General features: G+C 38.9%; 1 protein-coding gene across 7 annotated transcripts in view; it reads left to right on the forward strand.

Moving 5' to 3' along the window:
* UBE3A (ubiquitin protein ligase E3A) overlaps nt 1-21,167 on the forward strand; it is a 61,161-nt gene that overhangs the window by 38,731 nt on the left and 1,263 nt on the right. For 6 of the 7 annotated variants that reach the window (XM_066176536.1, XM_066176540.1, XM_066176539.1 and 3 more), the window contains 7 exons: nt 5,824-5,968; nt 9,507-9,712; nt 11,906-12,070; nt 12,450-12,605; nt 12,726-12,799; nt 13,269-13,412; nt 13,624-17,306. In XM_066176536.1, the coding sequence (XP_066032633.1) occupies nt 5,824-5,968; nt 9,507-9,712; nt 11,906-12,070; nt 12,450-12,605; nt 12,726-12,799; nt 13,269-13,412; nt 13,624-13,744 (1,011 nt within the window). In that variant the 3' untranslated portion in view covers nt 13,745-17,306. The remainder of the gene's footprint in view (nt 1-5,823; nt 5,969-9,506; nt 9,713-11,905; nt 12,071-12,449; nt 12,606-12,725; nt 12,800-13,268; nt 13,413-13,623; nt 17,307-21,167) is intronic. The other variant, XM_066176538.1, reaches the window with a different exon arrangement.

Genomic DNA, 21,167 nt, shown 5'->3' on the forward strand with positions numbered 1-21,167 from the left:
CAACTGGAAACCCCTAGTTTTATTATCAGGAATCAGGCTTAACATAAGCAAAAAAACATTTTGTTTTCCACACTGTGTACCTTAAGATGGTGGGTGTGTTTGCCCAGGACCTGCAACTCTTCATGAAGGAAAGATTCATCGAAAGCTAATGGACGTTACAGGCATTTTGGTGTGAGCCACACACAAACCTCAGGAAATCTCTAACCTGCAACTGCGCTGGTAGCTGGGAAGCTATTCCAGGGGAGATACTGTTCCACACTGTCAGCTTTCATCAGAGTGTGCCTGATCTGTTCAAGCACTGCATGCTGTGGTTACTGGTACTCTCTGTAACTGGTTGAGCAGTGATTTTAGTAATTTTCACAGTTACTTTCTAACTGGTTTGGAACAGGTCCAGAGGCAGCTCTACAGTCTCATGTCCTAAGCCTTAAAACAGTTTGCTGTGTCTCTGATGAGAGTCTAAGATGGGTACCATGAGTTTCTGTAGCAGCATTGACATCGGACCTAAGTGAAAGCTGCACTGGATGACTTTGCATCAGGGATGGCTGCAGTTTTGGTTGTACAGTACTGAACTTAGGAATGATCTCACTGAAAAATACCAGAAAAATCTTTCAAAGATATTAATCTGCAGTAGTGAAAGTATGTTCTTAGATCTGTTCAATGACAAAGTGTTTCTAAACATGCTTAATATACATGTTTATGATTATGAGTGCCAATATATTTACCCTTGAATTTCATATTTTTTAACTTTAGAGATTTGAATATTTACAGACTTTTGAATTCTAACTACTATTTATGTCAGTCAACCTAGAGAAAAATCAGTGAAGACTTAATTTTGATTATCTACAGAATAACTGATAATTTCCTAATAAAAGCATTTTCAAGAATATTGACTAAAATTAGGTTGAGATGGTCTTACTCATATTTTCCTTATTAATGTTGAATATTTTTCAAACAAATATATTGATCAGCCTTCGCAATTTCATGCAAACATGCTAAATACTGGCTTTCTGCTAATTAGTTGAGCTGATGAGGTCATTACCAAGCTGTTTTTCTCCTATCAATACTTAGTATTTTAGTTTTTTATAATTCCATATGTATGTATTCTCACTTCATGGACTTCATTAAAGCAAATATGAACACTGATGGGTTTTTTTGTTACTATTACTAACATAGGACTTTTTTCCTTTTACTAAGAATTTGAAGCAATACTTTTTAATACCTTTAAGACATTATCTTGTTTAAAGTTACTTATTGAGAGAATCTTAGTTCCCTAAAACACATACATATAAGGAAAAATTTTGTTTACAAATTCCTTTTTCAATTTTTTTGCGTGTATGAAACTTGCCTCAGAAACTTATTTTTCCTTTTTTATTGGAAATTATTTAAAGAAAGATCTTTCTTTGTATTATATACTTGTTGTGTACTTATTTGTATGTATGTTAGTCTGAAAAGTCACCTGGGGACAAGGTTGGAATGTTAGAATTTGTAACACTTTAGTCCCCACTTAATTTTTAAGGAACCCTTATATTTGGGAATTGGGATCTCAGTTTGCAGTTCCTGAAAGCAGTTAACATGCTTTTTTCTGTCTAGCAGGTTTAATAGGTTACCTGTACTGCTGAGTCAGGTTGTGTGAGTGTGGCAGTGATGAAAGGAAATAGATCCTTAAATCCTCTCTTCTGCCTTTTCATTCCCCAAGAGCTATTTCTTTCATCCCCTTCTTCTGAGTTTAGTCTTCCCCCACCCCCGTGGCCCTGGTTAAATGTGGTGTTCTTCTCAGGTAGCAGTAATTTAAAGGGTGTGAGTTATGACACACAACTTCTGCAAGTGAAAACGTGGTGCATTCCTTCAGCAGAATCAGGCTTGTACTTGCTTGCAAATTAGAAACTCACTTTGACAAATTTCACATGGAATGCAGACAGCTAGTGGGCAGCAATCCTCTCCTGCTTGTAAATGACTCTGCTGAGTGTATTGATGACCAAAACTCTTCTGTGGCACCTGAACCCAAGCAGGCAGATTCTCTCCTGTATTAGCAGCAGAGTACTTCAGGAGATTTGACATTGTTTCAGTCCAAGTTGAAGTTCTGTGTGTTCAGGTGAAAATGTCAGCACTGGTATGCCTTGGTTGGATACAGAGCATGTGCCTGTTGATGTGTGCCAGCTCCAAATGCATGAACTGTAAAGTACAGCTGGAGAAAAGGCTGCTTTGTCACTGTAACTACTTTCCATGCCTGTTTTTAGAAAAATGTGTTGACCGAATTATGTCATGATGTGTCACTGGTGCTTTCAAGCTTAAATTAGCTGTGTTCTGTCATTTTTGCTGTCCAGTTTGGAAAGTATTCCTGCCTCTGCCTTAAAGAGAACTTTTATAGTATGTTAAAACTTAAGGTGGTTTGTGACCATTTTTAACTGAATAGAAATTAGTTGAGTTGGTATCTATTTTAAGCAGGTCACCAAACTGGTGTTACATTAAGCTTTTAAATGTTACTGTATTTCTGTTCTTCAGTGAACATTCCTGTCTTTCAGGAAAGCAGTGTTATTCTGTAAACAAAGTAAAATCACCCAATGTCTTAAGCTGTGGTACATTGTTGTGTTTCAGCAAACAAAATACAGATATTCTTTATGATGTCATCCCTCAGCTTTCAGCTTTTGAATTCATACATTCTTCTATTGCTTCAGATATGCTACACACCTCCTTTTTAGGAAGTCTTTGGAAAATGTAATTATTATTTCAATTACATGGCCAGTCAAATCATCATGACAGAAAACAACTTCTAAAACTTCAATAATTCACACAGTTGGATTGTGTTTATCTAGCAGCATCTATGTTGACAAGGTTGAGGTAGCTGTGATTATTAAAAACAAAGGCCCCCAAAAACCCAAGAACCAGACAGCAATAACTGAAGTTCATACTTCCCTGCTATAGAAACACTGCTGCAGTTCTGCTAAAATCCAGTGCCTCCTTACTGTTGTGTTTGCTGCTGTTGCCCACTGCATTCAGTTTTTATTGTGAAGCATCAGTGTTGACACAGATACTCAAAGGAGCAGCTAAACCCACAATTTTGAGTTGAGCAGCTTAGCAGCGTTTTCCTGCTTATAGAATCCACTTCAAGGAGCATCAGGCTTTGCTCAAAATACTGGCTTTTGGGTAATCCTTTTTCTGACTCCCTTGCAGACATGCAGTGCACTGTTCTCATCTGCCTAGCCAGCATTGCTCAACTAGGACTGTTTCCTTCCTCTTTTTTTTTTTTTTTTTTTGGCTGTTTTTGTCAGCTAAAACATAATTTTGAAATTTCTGTAACTGCTCTGTATAAATATGAGCACTTTCCTTAGTGCATTTCCATGACACAAGAGAGTCTTCACACTATTACATAGGGTTGCTGTCCCAAAAGAAATGCAGAGACAATGTATGCTTTCTCAGAACTCATGAAAACTCATAAATCATGCAATATAGTAATTTACTGGTGGTAAAGACTACAAAGCCAGCAAAGTCATGACAGGGGAGAAAAAAACCACAGCTTTATTGCTGTCAGTCGTAAGTGGAATGGATCCAAATAGGAGAATTTGTGTCTGTCCAGTTTGAATGTTTAACCTGTATTTACACTTTTAAAATAAATGCTAGTTCTCTGTTTTTCAGAAGTCACAAGCTGTACTTGGAACATGGCTTAAGCTCCATTGTTGTCATAGGAAAATTTTTTTTACACAAATGGCTTATAGAAACACGTTTTTCAGAAAATGCTGTAGTTTGCTGATTGAAATATAGACTAGTCTCACTTGCTGTCATTACTGGGGTCTTCATGGCTTGCCTTCATGTTTTTTTAACTGAGATTTATATGCTATGAAGTTACACTCTCTCTCTTTCCAAGTTCAGTTTTCAATACCAAGTAGTGCAATTTTTTCTCCACATGCTCCTTTTGCATGGGGTGCTTCAAAGCCTTCAAACCCATTATGATAACCCCCTAACTCTGTCACCCATCCTGCCCTGCTGGGCTGCGTGGATCATGTCTGGCTGACTTGGCAGTTAGCAGGAGAAAATGTGTCTTGCTTGTGGTGTGATTTTGTGAGTCAGTGGTGTCATTACTGCTGCCTTTACCTTCTCTGTTCTGTTCCTGTTTTACTTTACACTTCTGTAGTAAAACTCCAGGCTGTAAAGAGTGTTGGGATGTGTGGATAAGGTAGGGGTAGTGAAATAAAAAGCAAGGTTTAGCATGTTAAGGACACCTGCGGGTAAGTACAATTTGCAGTAGCCCAAATCAGGGGCAAATCTCACAAGTAGTATGGTCTTGGTAGAGTATATAGGTCCATCTGTGCCTTAATTTACTGCTGTTGAGTTTTCTTTGCCACATAGGTGTGTTTAGCCTAATTGTGCTGCACAAGTGTAACCAGTGTATTTTTGCTTTTAGGTAGCATATCTCTTATTAGCTGCAAAATATTCTTGCTTAATTTCTGATTTACTGAAAAGGACACACTTTTGGTTTAATCAAGTGAAGGACCTGGCCATGTGCACTCACAGCCCAGAAATTAAACATACCCTGGGCTGCATCAAAAGCAGCATGGCCAGCAGGTCAAGGGAGATGACTGTCCCCTTCTACTCTTGTGACGCCCCCCGCTGGAGTGCTGCATCCAGCTCTGGGTCCCCAACACAAGAAGGATGTGGACCTGTTGGGTTGAGTCCAGTGGAGGGATGTGAGAATGATCAGAGGGTTGGAGCACCTCTCCTATAAAGACAGGCTCGGGGAGCTGAGGTTGCCCAGTCGGTGAAGAGAAGGCTCCTGGGAAACCTTCTAGAAACTTCCAGCACCTAAAAGGGGGCTGATAAGAACTGGAGAGGAAGTTTTTACAAGGGCATGTAGTGATGGGACAAGGGCAAATGACAGAGAGGTTTTGATTAGATACTCAGAAGAAGTTCTTTACCATGAAGGTGGTGAGGCACTGCAGCAGGTTGCCCAGGAAAGTTGGGAATGTCCCATCCCTGGAACTGTTTTAGGCCATGCTAGATGGGGCTCTGAGCAAGCTGGTCTACTGGAATGTGTCCCAGCCCATGGCGAAAGGGTTGGAACTATATGATTCTTCCAGGTCTCTTCCAACCCAAACTATTTTGTGGCCTCTAATGGCCTTTATATAGACTTGAAACCCTTTCTTATAAAACGTCAGACTTTGTATTTGGCCTTAACTGAATTTTCACTTTCATAGCAGCAGTGCAGTAGATCTGTTTAAAGGCACTGAAGAAATAAGAGCAAGAGAGTTTTGAGACTTCCTCATTAGGGTCAAGGAGAGGGGGTTGATTTGACTGTGATATTAGTGTCTGTTTTGTTTTTAGGTTTTTTTCCCCAGCTCTTTGTTTGAGAGATGCAAGTACTCATCAAAGGCTTGTTTTCTGTCTCCCACTCTGAAAACATATCTGAGTAATCCCTTCACAAAGCCGTTTATTGTCAAACATGTAGATCAGCTTGCAGAATCTTCATTGTCAGATGAATTTAATTATCCCAGTAATACATCTTGTTTTCTTCCTTTTTCTGTGAATTGTGTGCAACACAATGATAACTTGTTTTAAGTAAGTGCTTAGAAGAATAAATAGAGAATGCTAACAGCCCAGTTTTAATGAGCTGACAGATGAGTTCTGTGGTAAGTTTCTTGCTGTTAATTCCCAGATTCTGAAACACGTTCAGAGTGGTTTAGCATTACTATTTCTCTTATTTTACTGTTGTGATTTGTTCTTGCTTTCTTCTTAATTTTGGAGGGTACTTTTGGTTTCATTATTTGATGAAATAAACTTTTCTAATAAACAAATTTACTAATGAAATATTTCTATCTCTTCACTCAATAGCTAGAGATGATTGCCATGGAAAATCCTGCAGACTTGAAGAAGCAATTGTATGTTGAATTTGAAGGAGAGCAAGGGGTAGATGAAGGAGGTGTTTCCAAAGAATTTTTTCAACTGGTTGTGGAAGAAATCTTCAATCCAGATATTGGTATGTGTTCTACTAATTTATTGCTTTAACAGATTTTTCTTACAAAAGGTTGGCCTGGATGATCTTCCAAACTGGATTCTTCTATGTTTATGCTTTCTATATCCACTGCTGCTTCTCTCTGAAGCTCTCCAGATTCTTTGATGGTCAGGAGAGTATTTGACGCACGTTGAGGCTCACTATGTTGTCAGCAGTCATCCTCGTAAAGGAGAAATGATGGAAGGCGTAACTGTGTATTGTTAATGAGAACCATCATTACTTGTTTGGATACAAATCAGTAGTACAGGGTTTCTTTGCAGGGTTCCTTTGTTCTCTCACCTTTCTCCTCACTCTGCTTTGTGATTAGCTTCTAGAATTAGTAATCAAACCAAAGAGGAAGGAGCTTCTGCAATAAAGCAAGAGTAGGACTATGGTGAGTTCTTGAGTTATTTCCTCCACTTCCTCCAGCTTAATAAATCTGATAGTCTCAGTTCTACAGGTCCAAAGTGTGACAGCAATGTCAAATTTGGTTATAGTTAAAGAACCAAGGGTAATTTGATATATTGTGTTTCGGCAGTCATACTTCCATCATAATCTTTTTTTCCCTTGCTCCCTGCACCAATCGTTTATGCAAGGACATGCTTCTTTTAGTGTGCAGCTTGTCTGCTACTCTGGAAAGATGAAAATGTTATAAAATTATAAGAATAGTTCTTGTTAGAATAGAAATTAGACCTGCCAGGCTCTTGTACTAATTTCACATTTAATGTGAAATATGATGTTACATTGTACTTCCTGTAATGGCTTCCATTAAAGGAGCCTAACAGCTTATGGCTGTTAATTTGGTTTCACTGGACTCTTTTAAAAGAGAAAGCTGCTGTTCTTGATTTTGTAGCTTAGAAAATTGGTGAAAATGCACAGAAATCTATTTTGACTGGATTAGAGAGGGGGTGTCAGTATCAAGTACCCAGAATCAGTAACAAAAATCTGAACCTTGGCACTTGCCCTTCACCATATGCAAGCCAGTTATTATAACAACTGGTACAGAACCATAGACAAGTCGTACTCACTCTGAAAAATGCTATTAACTTGGAGAGATTTGGAATCTGAATTAGCTTACTTTGAAGTATGGCATAATAAAGAACTCCTAGTACTTTGATTGATGAAATTTTATTTTCAAGGCTAAACAAATACATTCTCAACTTGAGTTTATCTAAACAGAAGTTGCGTGGGTGTATTGAAATGCTCTTTATTTAGTAATGCTAAAGTGTGCCTGAGCTAAGATCCAAGGACTGTGTATATACTCCCTGCATTTAAAGATAGGTAATAGATTAGATGTGCATGCATGTTTTAAGTTTTACTTCTGTATTAAAAATGTAAAAAAGTATATACACATTTTTGTATTCGTAGTAACTGTGGGGGGAAAAAAGCTTTTTATTGGCTTTTGGCATAAATATGTAAAAGCTAAAAATGTAGCTTGCATTTCAGTGTGTATGTATATATATGTATATATATGCATTGCAGTATAGCAGTTCATGTGTGCACCAGATATAGCAAGTGTGACTTCTGTTGATTTATAAATGCTTTCTTTACCTGAGAAAACAAAGGAGATCCTTTAAGTGGAATTTAAAGTGTCTGTCCTCTAATAGGTATATTTGGAGAGATGTATATTGTTACTATAGTTTCTTTGACATTTTGAGTATTTCCATATTAAACTGCCTTAAAGTTTTACTCAAAGGAAGCAATAACTCAGAAAAAACACTGGTAAAGGTATTCCATGGTAAAGGAGAAGAAGTGATAACTTCATATAACTTCAAGGGCCCTTGTTTTCCTATTCTTCTGGAGTTACATTATGGTTTAATGTACTGTTAGTCTTACTTCTGGTAATGGAGTAAAATACTGTATTTCAGGTTAAAGTGTTTCCAGATGTGGATCTGGGTAAACTGTTGATTCTTCATTATTAGACATTTTTCTGGAGTTATTTGTTTTGACAGTTTAACTTTTACATCATATTCCAAAAAATTAAAGTCATTGTTTTACGTACCAGTAATCCAGAAGTTACGTCAGTCAGTTCAGAAAATGGCATACAGGATTCTGTATAATGTTTGCCCTATATATGCCTGAGTTTCTCACCCATTTGTGATTTCCAGTTGCCTTACGTGGTGGGTCAGTCTGTTATTTGTGTGCTCCCCTAATGGCTGACCCGGCCCTACTCACTTATTGAGATACGTAATCCATTCTGGGGAATAGCCAGAGTCTTTGAATAAGCTTGCAGGTTATTGCCTTACATGGAACGAGGAAAGAGTCTTTATCTCTTGACTGAAGATGGTATTTTCAGTCTTAAGAGTAAGCTTGTGTTCCTGTGGTTTTGTAATCAGTTTGTACATCTGCATAGGTTGTAAACAAGCATATCTTTTAAGAGCTGTCAAGATAAATGCTTGTGGCATATGTAGTTGATATTCTTTACCACATGGATCTGACTTATGGTGTGTTGAGAATAAGGAGCCTGGAGCAGTTTTTCTTATGCTCTGCTGGAAAGTCGTGACAGCCGTACAAGCAGCAGGTGTTTGGGACTGTACCTGTCCAGGGTGGTCTCTCTCTCACCTTAAGTCTATGGGGTTTGCATTTATCTTGCTTCAGTACCTAGTCAGGTAAGCAGTGCATTCTATTGTGGATTTAATTTAAATAATTTTCAGCCCATACACTCCAGTTTCATAAATAAGAGCTATGTTGTGTCTTGCTATAGCTAAAAGGGTAAGGAACTCTGCCTGTCTATTGTCTTCACATTTTCTCCCTGCAGCTTCTGGCATGTGCCAGTTCAGCTGTTTGTTGAAGTCTTCACTGCTCAGCTGATGAGCTGGGCAGGAAATTGTGAAATAGTGAACTGAATGAGTGAAGCTAAACCACTCCCTTAAGACAGTGACAAGCTGTTGAAATTGCAACCCCTTCTTCTGAGACCATGGTCCATTTTCCCCTCAAGTTAAGATGTGTGTAATAGCTACAGTAACAATGGTCCTTGAAACAAGCAAGCAAATCTGTTGGGTATCTAACTCTAAAATCATGTGTGATGGTCAATCCCTGCTCCATCATCATAGCTTCTAATTAAGTAGTAGGGCTTCATCTTGTCCCGTTCCTTTGCTTGAACTGGCTGGTGAGGAAAGGCTGTCACATTTTTAGTAATTTGAGTCCTTCGGGATTGTTTCATCCACATTTTTGACTGTGTTCTTTTCTTGTACTGCTGTATTTATCAAAGTCACAATCGCTGTTGTCAGTGTGCTGCTGGCTCCTCAGTAGTGGAGGGGATGAAAGCTTGTGTACATGCAGCTTCAGTGAGTTTTGCAGGATGTTTTATCACAGTTCTCATGCACACTTTTAGTGGTGATGTGAGTAACAGTGTTTTAAGCAGCTCCAATCACCCTAAGGTAAGTAGTTTCTCTTTGCCATTCAACTCAATGTAATGTTAAGCATGTCTTAAAGGCTAGTGCAAATGGGTTTATAATGGTATGTGCCGTTTTTATTGAATTGTAACCATAATTATTCAACTTTTTTTTTTTTTTTTTAACAGGGATGTTCACATATGATGAGTCTACAAAACTGTTTTGGTTTAATCCGTCCTCTTTTGAAACTGAGGGTCAGTTTACCCTGATTGGCATAGTACTGGGCCTGGCTATTTACAACAACTGTATACTGGATGTACATTTCCCCATGGTTGTCTACAGAAAGCTAATGGGCAAAAAAGGAACTTTCCGCGATCTGGCAGACTCTCATCCTGTAAGTTCATTATGTACTTCGAGTTTAATAGTGCATTTTCCATGCCGTAATTTAATCTGTGTTTCAGTTAAGCATGAGATCACTGTCGGGAGTGAAAGTGAAATAACCAGTGACTTGCATTAAGAGTCTGTATTTGATAAAATGAATTCGGAAGCAATAAAACTTCTTGCTACGTTTGGTTGGGAGGAGGCAAAATTGTAACATCAATGAATAGGACACAGTATCAATAAAGCTTTATTTTTTTACTACATAAACTCCTGAATGTTACTAGGAATTATTAAGCATAAACAGGCATGTCTTCCCAAAGAGACTTCTAAAACTGGGCTGTTTAAAGCTGTTTGTAGAGGTAAATTTCTACCAACACAAAGTGCAAGTAAGACTAAACAGGCAAAGCCGTGATGTTCTTCCTGGTTTTTGTCTAAAGCAAGAGACAGATGAGGCAGTTTATGAATATCCCTGCAGTTAATGAATGTCCCTATCAGAGCAGTGATCAGTGTTCATCTTCCCACACACATTCCCAGCCAGTGGCTGTACACAAGCACTGAGCTGTACATGTGCTTTATCAGATAGAGCACACAAGTGTGTGTGCAGGATATCTTGGCCCTGCTCCACCTGCAGAGATCACCAGTGGCTTCCCCTCATGTTGCTGGTCGGAGTTGATTTAACAAGCTTCATTTTGTTTCAAACAATGGGACACTTCCCTTTTATAAGCAGTTACACAAAATCTTTGTCTTTTCAAAAAAGACCAGTAAAATGATACTGTCTAGAAAGAGCTTGGCTTTCAGTTTTGAAAATGGGGCATGTGTAATCAAAAAATACATTATCTGGTCTGCTTTGGATGACTACATATAAGAGCATGCCAGATTCGACCAGTTTCTCTATATAATGATGTTGAGAAATAGTGCCCTGAGTTTCCTCTAACATTTATTACATACTCAAAACTTTTTGTGACCAAAAAAAAGTGAAGGTATTTCTATGGAACAGGACAGTCAGGGCACTTCCTAATTTTTCTCCCCTGCTCTTATATTTCTCATCTAACACTTAAATGATTTCTTTTAAAATAATCCCTTTTTAACTCTTTGTGTTCTCATATGATTTAAACACTTCAGAGCTTTGAGTTTTCATTTCCCAAACCCGAAATGAAATTCCCAGTAGTCAAGCCTCCCAATGATTTTTCTAATGCTGTAGAGCATGGAGAATAGGATGTTCACCAGCCCTCAGCAATGGTTCCAAGTCCAGTGATTTTCAGTGCAAGGTCCTTTTTAAAGGTCCTGTGGAAGAGTCAAAAACACACAGATAATGAGAGGTTGAGGCTTGCATGTTAAGTTCCATGTTTCAATTAAAACACCAGGAGGAAATTAATTTTTTCTACTTCACTGTAAAAATACAGTTGCACACGGTTGTCACTTTCACCTTTACTTTGTATTCTTTAACCCCTATACCTCTATTGCAGCCAAATAATTGTTCCTTAGCTGCATAGTCTTTCTTTCCAAGAAAGTCTTGGAGTTTTCCTAAGGCATAGCAGGGAGGAAGGCTGGTTGCTCCTTTGAGTAGAGCAAACACTTGCAGTTAATTTCAGATTTCACTTGGTAAATTCTGACCTAACTTGTAAATTTTTATTTTTGATACATTGATGCCCTCTTACATGAAAAACTGCCTCATCTGTGTTGCTTCAGGATTGCTTCGTAGTTGGTTTGGATTTTAAATAAGACGATAAAAGCCTACTGTCTGAATTTTATCTGATATAAAAGACAAGGGTTTCTTTGACTTTAACTCATAACTGTTCCCCTTACTATTGTAACATATTCTGGATGCCTTAAGTAAAGACAGGTTCAAAAGATTTAAAAGAAGAAGAGGTTTTTAAAGGCTCTTAAACTGCAGTTTTGACCATTGCATTTTGGAAGATTGATGGGTACTAAAAGGCTCTTTTAGTACTGATGGCTCTTTTCACTGATGGCCACGTTTCCTTTTTTATCTTAATATCTTCTTAATATCTTAATATCTTCTATGGTTTCTCTTTACAGATACTGAGCTTAATAAACAATTGTTTGGACTGCTATGGGAGATTTTTAGGTGGCTTGTGTCAGAATATAACATCCCTTTTTCGAGGCCAGTGGTCTCATGTCTTCTTGTATTACTCACTGGAATGTATCAAAGCTTATTTTGACAGACATGTATTTCTTATTCTGTTAGGTTCTGTATCAGAGTTTGAGAGACTTACTAGAGTATGAAGGAAGTGTGGAAGATGATATGATGATAACATTTCAAATATCTCACACGGATCTCTTTGGCAATCCAATGATGCATGATTTAAAGGAAAATGGTGATAAAATTCCTATCACGAACGAAAACAGAAAGGTACACTCAGCTTTTTGAACAGAATCTGTAGTTCTTTTGTATACTGTATGTAGAACTATGTAGAAATAACCCTACAATGGTTTGGTCTCACTTAAAATTTTTAAGTTTGAAAGCCTTTTAAATCTGCTATAGTACAGTGTGATTGTGAACAGAAAAGGCTTCTCTTAAAGAGGGCATTGATACATGGATACGTAGCTTCTGGGTGGGATATTTGAGCAGTATTTGAGACTTATTCTTTTGTGTTGTAGAATAAAAGCTGAGCTCAGATAGTTTATGTAGAATTACAGAATTATGTATTTTGGGGTCTTGTATTTTTGGGAGGTACTTCAAGTGGCATGTGTTGAAGCACTAAGGTTTTTTGGCATTTATTTCCTTGCAGGAATTTGTCAATCTCTATGCTGACTATATACTCAATAAATCAGTAGAAAAGCAGTTCAAGGCCTTTCGGAGAGGATTCCACATGGTGACCAATGAATCTCCTTTGAAATATTTATTTAGACCAGAGGAAATTGAATTACTTATTTGTGGAAGTAGGGTAAGAATTTTGAATATACACTAGGGAGTATATTTTTATGATCCTGAGTAATAATTATAATACAGTATAATTAATATAATATGATACGTGGTCATCTTTAAAAATATCATCTTCTTACAGAATTTAGATTTTCAAGCACTAGAAGAAACTACAGAATATGATGGTGGCTATACAAGAGACTCTCTAATTATTAGGTAATTTTTTCTGATTTTGTAAAGATTAAAAGCATTTCATCTGCCTGTTTCTTCATAATTAATTTAATATTGTAAGATTTAGTATTTTTGTAGTACTGGAGATGCAAATATCTTATGTGTAATTTCACTTTTGTCAAGTATTGTCAGTAGAGAAGAGGAGATGGTATAAGCGTTGTTGAATCAGTATCATTCCTTAGGAAATAGGAATAATACAAAATATCTGCAGAAAGCCAAGTCAGTGTTTCAAGACAGTTAAACTGCAGGGTTTAGTAATATTTCTCATTTCTATTTCTGAATCTCATTTATTGGTAAATACATTCTGAGAGTTTTGGTTTATGAATGCAACTTGTAAACTTGATGTTAAGGCTGATTAGAATTATTGCACCTTCAAAGCTCAATTACTTGGAAATTCTTAACTATAACAAAGAAAGTTTACAGTTTATTTACTTCTTGATTTCTTCTTTGACAGGGAATTCTGGGAAATAGTCCATTCATTTACAGATGAACAGAAAAGACTATTCTTACAGTTTACAACAGGCACAGACAGAGCCCCTGTGGGAGGACTTGGAAAGTTAAAGATGATCATAGCCAAAAATGGCCCAGATACAGAGAGGTAAAAAAAAAAAATTCTACATTTTGCTTGGCTTTTTTTATAAATGGAAGTGAATTCTGTGCTTTTAAATTATTTACCTAGTTAAATCTGAAAATTGAATCTATAAGGAAAGTTTATTTTCTTCAAATTCATTATTTTTGGACTTGTAAAATAGAGATGTATTTCTTTTGCATGTTCCAAGATCTGAATTTTTGTGTTTTCTGTCCCACAGGTTACCTACATCTCACACATGCTTTAATGTACTTTTGCTTCCGGAGTACTCAAGCAAAGAAAAACTTAAAGAAAGATTATTGAAGGCCATCACATATGCCAAAGGATTTGGCATGCTGTAATAAGTATAACAAAAGGGATTAAAAAAATGATGGTGATCATGTCCCTGTCCAAAAAAGGCCATAAGATAGTGAGCTACAGTAGTCACCTGTGTTTGTGCCTCCCTTCTTAACCGGGGACATTGGGCTGGAACAGCAGATTTCAGCTGCTTATATGAACAAAATCTTTATTTTTTCTTTTAGCGTGAAAGTGTTACATATTCTTTCACTTGTATGTACAGAGAGGTTTTCCTGAATATTTATTTTAAGGGTTAAATCACTTTTGCTTGTGTTTATTACTGCTTGAAGTTGAGCCTTTTTGAGTATTTACAAGAAAACAAACTGTACTCTCCCAAGGAAAATATTGCCATCATTTGTAGACCATGTAACCTTCAAGTATGTGCTATATTTTTGTCCCTGTATCTAATCAAATCAAGAACTGTACTTTTTGAAGAGTTTGCTTTTGAAACTTGAAGTCTTGAAAAACAGTGTGATGCAATTACTGCTGTTCTAGCCCCCAAAGAGTTTCTGTGCAAAATCTTAAGAATCAATAAAGATGGAAGGGAGAACTTGGAATGTTAAATTGCAGCCTTGAGAACTTTACTTTAGTCACAGCACAACAATTAAAATTCATTTCACTATATGTTGTCTTCACATGTCTTGTAATAAACTGTGTTTTTAATTAGGAAACATGTCTTAGCATATGAAAGGGTAGAAATTTTAGTTTCCTTTTTAAAAAAAGTTTACTGGGGAAAGTGCATTTTCAACTGAACAGCTTTAGAGTAGGGAGTGAAGTGTCTGGAAAAGAGATAGGAAGTTTTTGCTATATTATAAACAAAGCATGTGGAAGTGCACTTAAAATGAAGTTCTATTCTTAATTGCCTATTATGTTGACATTTAAAATAGACAATCCAAAGTCTTCCCTACATGTTATGTCATCATCATTTATTTAATGAATCATTTTTCCTACCTATCAAGGCACATGATCAGTGTTGCACCATAGTCTAAAGGGATGGCTACTGTATTTTAATCTCATCTAACAATAAGCAAAATTGAACAATATTAAACGTGAGGCCTACTTCATGTTGTACACTTCCAGCCATTAAATAAACTGTTAGAAAGTAAGTACTAAGGTTATGTTCATCTACTACATAAAGTATTCAGTAGGTTTTTAATTTAACTCTACAAATCATATCAGAAATAAATCCTTTACCTTTCTTAGTCTGTGTTTAATGTTAATTTCTCCTGTTGCAATATAGGATGAAGGGATTATGCATTTGTAAGTGCAGATGTAATTGGCATATCTCTTTTCCAATACAAGCTGCAGCGGGTGTGCAGAGCTGAGCTTGTGCCTTGACAATTGCTATAACTGGCTACTACCGATCAAACCCGTGACTGTGTGGAATTGGCATTAAAAGGCTTAGTTTTGAAATCATTGGAGAAAGATGTCTTTCAGGACTATTTTAATAAATTCTTTCTAGTAATAGAAACAGACAACTGTTATGTAACTATGATGCTGAATAAAACAATGACCTTTTTTCACCATGGTTCAGTGAAAAAGAAAACAAGTTACTTTCTTACTTTGATAAATTAGATATTAAATTGTTTGATTAGAAATTGTTGTAGTACTGCATAATTTGAGGGTTGCAGGTACGGAAAACTCTCCACAAGTGAACTGTACTGATGCGGGGTCCAGCAATGTTCCCCTCTCAAATTCAAGCCAATGCCAGATGGCCTGGACACACGGGACTGGAGCTTACTGGGTAGGGAGAGGTGCTGTCTGTCTTCTGGCCGTTGAGCTCAGAGGTGGCCCTCAGGGCCTTCCCTCTTGTTTGTCCACCCTGTTGTATGTCCCAGAGGAGGAAAACACCAGCTACTCTACCTCTCAGTGTAGAGTGGTTGACAACAGTGCCTGCTGAGCCCCTCAAGTTTGGAGCAACTCTTACTGTAGGTGGTAAGAACATTTGCTGAGTGCCTTGAGGTGCTTCACTACAAGCATCATGATACTGTTGTGTGGTATGTACTGTGTTCACAGTCTAGTGCTATTAAGCTCTATCCCTGTAACTCTTCTTATACTGATTTAGCTGTGGTTTGTGGTTACACCCAGCTGACAGGTGTATGTGATCCATGTTGGGGTTTTTGTATAGGTCTAAAAGCTGTGCAGACAGCATAACTGGATAGCAATACAAAGTTCTCTTAACTGTTGACATTGTAAATATGCTCTTCTTTCTGTTTTCCTTTAGCATTAAGATTAAAATAATACATAATTATATTGGCCTTCAAAAGCATAAGTTGTTTTTCAAGGAATCATTTTCAGGTAAGATACAAGCACTTAATATTAGACTGATTTCTCATGTAAATATATACTGCCTCCCCCAAATACCACTGTATTAAAACCTTATCTCCTTTGTGCTGGTGTAAGTGCACTAGTTGCTCAGCAGCACCAGTTGATAAGGTTTAAAATAAATAAATCTTGAAGTCTTGCGGCCGCAGGCTGCATTCCTGTCCTACAGAAGTTTCAGCCACTGTTACGTTGTTTGAAGGAGAAAATGTCACTTTAAGTTTGGTTTGGTTTGGTTTGGGGATTTTTCTGGGCTCCAAGCACACCTGGAATGTCTTTCATTGTGTCTACAAAACTTGGACACTAAGTGTACTTACGTGTCATGGAAATACCTCTCTTGAGTGAGACAGAAGATTCTTCTTCCAAGGCAGTATTCTGATGCCAGTGTGGTGGTGCTCTCTCCACAGGGTGTCTTCAATATGTTGACAAGAAAATATTTTGGACATCTCAGCACTGCCTCATTTGACAAATGAAAAACACCTCTTCAAGCATCTCCTGCACCCTAACAGACTGCCTGGATGTTTCCAGCCTCAGTGCAAAGGGGCCATCAGGCTTCTGTGTATTGTACAATCTCATGCTTCAAAAATTATAGTAGTGCAAGAGAAGTAATGCCCTGAAAAGAGTCATCTTAATGTGGCACTGTTTCAGATTTAATTAGGAGTGAAGAAATGGTTTTGTTTAGCTCTGGAGGTATGTTAGCACATAATGCTGTGTAAACTGAGCATCACCTGTTAAAAAGACCAGAGCTTTTGCTTCTTGCTAAAAAGATTTCAGGAACAGCTGTCAGGAGTGAGCATAGTTCAGTTAACTAAGAAATACAGTGTTTTGTGAACTTCTCACTGGGCTTGTCTTCATTTGGCAGGCAGCAGCCTGAGACAGGATGGTGGCAGCCAAGGGGACCCCCTCCAACCCTGCATTCTGAGGAAAGCTGATGCTGGAATGGGCCCAGGGCTCCAAGGAACTCCGTGTTACAGTAGTCAGTCCATGCCTCTCATCCAACAGTGGCTTCACTGCTGAAGCAGGAGCTTCCTGTCACATCCGATACCAGACAGGTGTGATGGACCTGGTGGGCTTAGCCTCCCAGGACTGCAGCGTGAGCCGCCCAGGTGCCTGCCTGGGCTTTTGCTTTGTGAAGCAGGGAAGTGGACACAGGTTTCCATGCTGCTGATGTTTTGGAAGAGGACAAGCCCCACATCATCGGCTTTAAGGTGTTTCCATCGCACTGTTGTAGCCAGTTATCTCCAGGTAAATTTTTAATCTCACAAGAGGATTAAAAATTTCCTGGTTGCCTCAAGATGAATATGAACTGGGTGGAATGTTTGAGCTGTGCCTTATTTATTACGCAGAAAAACTCCACCATTTCAGCATGCAAGATGGAGCAGGAATTTCTTCCAAGTTAAGCTATTCAAAATCAAGCCTTTCCTAACAAGAGCTGAGTTTATTATGCTTAGTCTGAGTCACAAGGGTTTGTGATAAGTTACTTACAGTTCTTGTTCATACTTGAAAGTTTAATTAAATTGTCGTAAAATTTATAAGATCATTGGGGACTTAATAAAATTAATTTTTAAAAATTTAGATTTATATTGAATCCTGGAAGGGATTCTACTTCAGAAATAAGAATTGATACTGGCGTTAGTCTTTGGACAGGTCATTTCTTACCCAGATGAATTCATTTGGAAAACCCATGAAATGTCCTTGTATTTTCCTCTAGTGTTCCATCTGAAGAGGTCTTCAGCTGTTGATTTTTATTGTTCTTCATTAACCCAGTTAAAAACTGTGTGGGAAGGTGGTTTTAATTGCAGATAAACAAGTGTAGTTTTGTTTTGGTCTGCAGTATTTGTAGATGCATCGAGAACGATTCTGATAAATAGCTGAAGTTTGTCTAGTGTGCTTGTGTTTATGGGTGTCTTGCTCAATATAGATCCTGTGTTGGGATTTCTGTGTGGGGAAATGTCTGAGAGACAGACACTGGAGATGCAAGTGGAGGGTGGAAATCATTCTGTTTTTAGGACAATAAGATTGCATTAGGAACTCCTACATTATTTTGCTGGGTAGGTTTGTGCATACTTTTGAGACTTAAAAATTGAGACCAGAGCTAACTGTGAAAGTCAGACAGCAATTGGTGGAGTTAGACTTCTGCCCTTCAAAGGACATGCATCACAACTCAACTACAAACAACTGCATGTGCAGGAATCCTGCTGTTCCTGCAGCCTTGGTCAGCTTAGACTGACCAATGTCAAGTGAAGATAAAAACAGCAGAGATTTGTGGCTCAACTGGTACATGCAAAGCTGACATGAAGCCTTTCTTAATATCACCAAAGGCCCTGGTGTATCTGCTATGCCACTGGGGTCATGTACAGAGAAAATCCCTTAAAACTCTTCCTGCTGCATCCTTCTGCTTCCAGAACTGTATAGGACAGCAGAGGGAGTAACAGTGCTCCACAGTAACTGGCTATGAAATGGCAACTAGTTGAACTTCCCTGTTCCAGGTTTTGAGCTGCTGCACATCATGTATTGCTACCTTTGACTTAATATTTCCCTTTGCAAGCACTCTGTTTGAGCAGCAAGGGGTAAAGATCAGGTAAGCCAATATGTTACAATTGAGGGGGTCTTGTTTCCTAATATAACTGGTTTGAATAAAAATGGGAAACTCAGCACAAGAAATGATTTTTAGATGAGAGTTTTTTAGGTGCTTTCAAAACAAACATCTCACTTGTGCCATGCACACTGATTTTTAATTTTTGTCATCTATGCATGAAGAATACTATGAATTTTGTAGCAGGCCACCTGAAATAAATGACATTTTGGTTTCACCAGAATGGGTACTTTCCTTTAAAAGTACAATACAGACCTCTCTCTGAGCATCTGGTAAGGGTTGTTCTTGCACTGTTTTTTACACCTTGAATCTCTTTGGGCAGGGTCTCATTCCCAGATTAAAATCCCCAAGAGGATACTCTTTCTAACAAAATTCCTGTGTGGCTCATTTGGTGTAGGGCTGGAGCCACCAGCGTCTGCTTTTTGCCCTAGCTGTAGTTGCCAGCAGCCAGCCTGAGTGAGAGCCCTGCTCCTTGTGCCAGGAGTTGTTCCAGACAGCATCCTCAGGCTTTTCAGAAGCAATCCTGCTCCAGACCTGCAGCAGTTGGGACAAGCAGTTTTGTCATACAAAACAGTTTTCTTGCTAGCTTTGATTTCAGAGAGGATTTCTCAGTGTTTAAGCCTGAGGAAAGGTTTCCTGTGTTTGGGACTCTCAGCAATCACCCCTACCCTCTGTTGCCACCTTCAGAGGATATAGTTCCTTCTTTCTGTTTTGTGCTCTTGGCTTCTCTTGCAGAGGGGCTGGCCTGGAGCCAGTGCTTTTGGACACCATGTCCTGCTGTAGCCAGCAGTGACACTGGGGACTGCTGGTGGCAGTGACTCACCTGCCACCTCCAAGCCTCACTGCTGCATGGCTGTGGGTGGTAAAAACAGGCTCTTCCAGCAGGTTCTTCCCAGTGTCTGCAAGGTGAGAGCTTCCAGCACCCATACTCTGCTGGTTTTTTACGTTTCCTCTGGGAATCTTGGATCCTGAGGATGATTGCAGCCTCTGGGTCTCGTAGTGGCTGATGGCAGCATCATTTGGTCTCAGTACCTCCTGAGTTTGCTCTGAAATTTTCCCTTTGCCCTGCCCAAGTGAGAGTGAATCTGTGTAGGGCTAAACCCCATATGGAGTAGGCAGCTCTGCTGTGCTGCAAAACAGGTTTGCCCTCAGCACTGGCAGTGGCTGGGGAAGGGGAACAGGCCCTTCTGGAGTCATTCTGTGACCCATTGGTCTGCCTTGGACCCCTTCTGGCCACGTAAGTGTAAACCAGTTTAGAAAACTACAGGGGCTCCCCTGTCTGCTTTCTCTCTCTGGCTCCGGATTGCAGCATCCGTTCTGTACTAGCCTCCCTTTATCAGTGACAGGAAGCTGAGCAGCTTTGAGTGTCACCCTTACCCAGCACATCTGTCATCCCTGCTCTTGGCTGTGGTTTTGAACTGCCACCAGCTGCCCAGAGGTGCTGCATGGCTCTTGGTCCTTTTCTTCCTCACCACACTCATCCTTCTTGGGCTGCCAGTGCTCACAGCTGGTGTAGTCAGGTTATAGCAATGAAACTGTCAGCCTTGAAGGCCTGAATTGAAACTGTTTCTGCTTGGGGCAGCTCCTCTGTCAATCTGCCTTGGGCCATGAGCCTTCCCTGTGCTATCAGTGCTCAGGTTGAACCATGGATGGAGAAGCCCGGCTGTGGCTGACAGGATAAATGAGCTGTGGAGGAAACCAGTGTGTTTGGAAAGACATGAGCTGCTTTGCTAGAAAAGCTCTGCAGCTTTGAGCTGTTGGGCATAAGCTTTTTTCCTAACCTTGATTCAAGTGTGGTCAGAAGCAGCTGTTACTGCAAGATGAGGCACTGGGTTTTCGATAGTCAGAATTTAAAATTCTCATCTCTGGATCATTTCTTTCACTGATAATACCCAAAGCTGCTGCTGTAAGAGAGGCTTTTCTGTGCCAAGCTTTGGGTCTATGAACAAGCAGCCTGAGGACTTGCTTTAAACAGCCTAAATCTACAAGTAATCTGAAAACAGTGAGAATCCCACTGCAGGAAGTTGGATTAATTATCTGCACTATTCTGCAAGTAAAATATTTGTACTTTGAGGAGGAACTGGCAATTGGTTCTCCTAAAAAAGAGTAGATCTTTACAGCACGGTTGGTTTTGATTCATCAGCCCTGGAGGCAGGCTACACCAAAAAAAAAAAAAAAAAAAAAAAAAAAAAGGTTTTGTGCTTCTCTGTCTCCTCTGGAAAGGCAGGTAGTGGCCATGGGTTCTTGCCATGCTACTCACCTGAAGGGGCTTGGGTGTGACTGCTTTGGGGTGGTTCTCCTTCTGGGGCAATGAGGGGATGTAACTGTTGTTGATAAGAACAGAATTGCTGTGGGGTTTTTTTCCTTGTCAGAAAGGTAAAGAAATGACATATTAAAACACACAAAAAGCTAAGAAATTAATAACTATTTATCAAGCTGCCCATCACTCTAGAATGCAGCTGTGCTTTCCTGATTTTCCATGTTAGTGTTCTTCAGTTGCAGTCTTACAG

The sequence above is a fragment of the Chamaea fasciata genome, unplaced genomic scaffold, assembly GCF_029207755.1.
Source record: "Chamaea fasciata isolate MVZ Bird 193981 ecotype frontalis unplaced genomic scaffold, bChaFas1.0.hap1 SCAF_2, whole genome shotgun sequence".
Taxonomy (NCBI): Eukaryota; Metazoa; Chordata; class Aves; order Passeriformes; family Sylviidae; genus Chamaea; species Chamaea fasciata.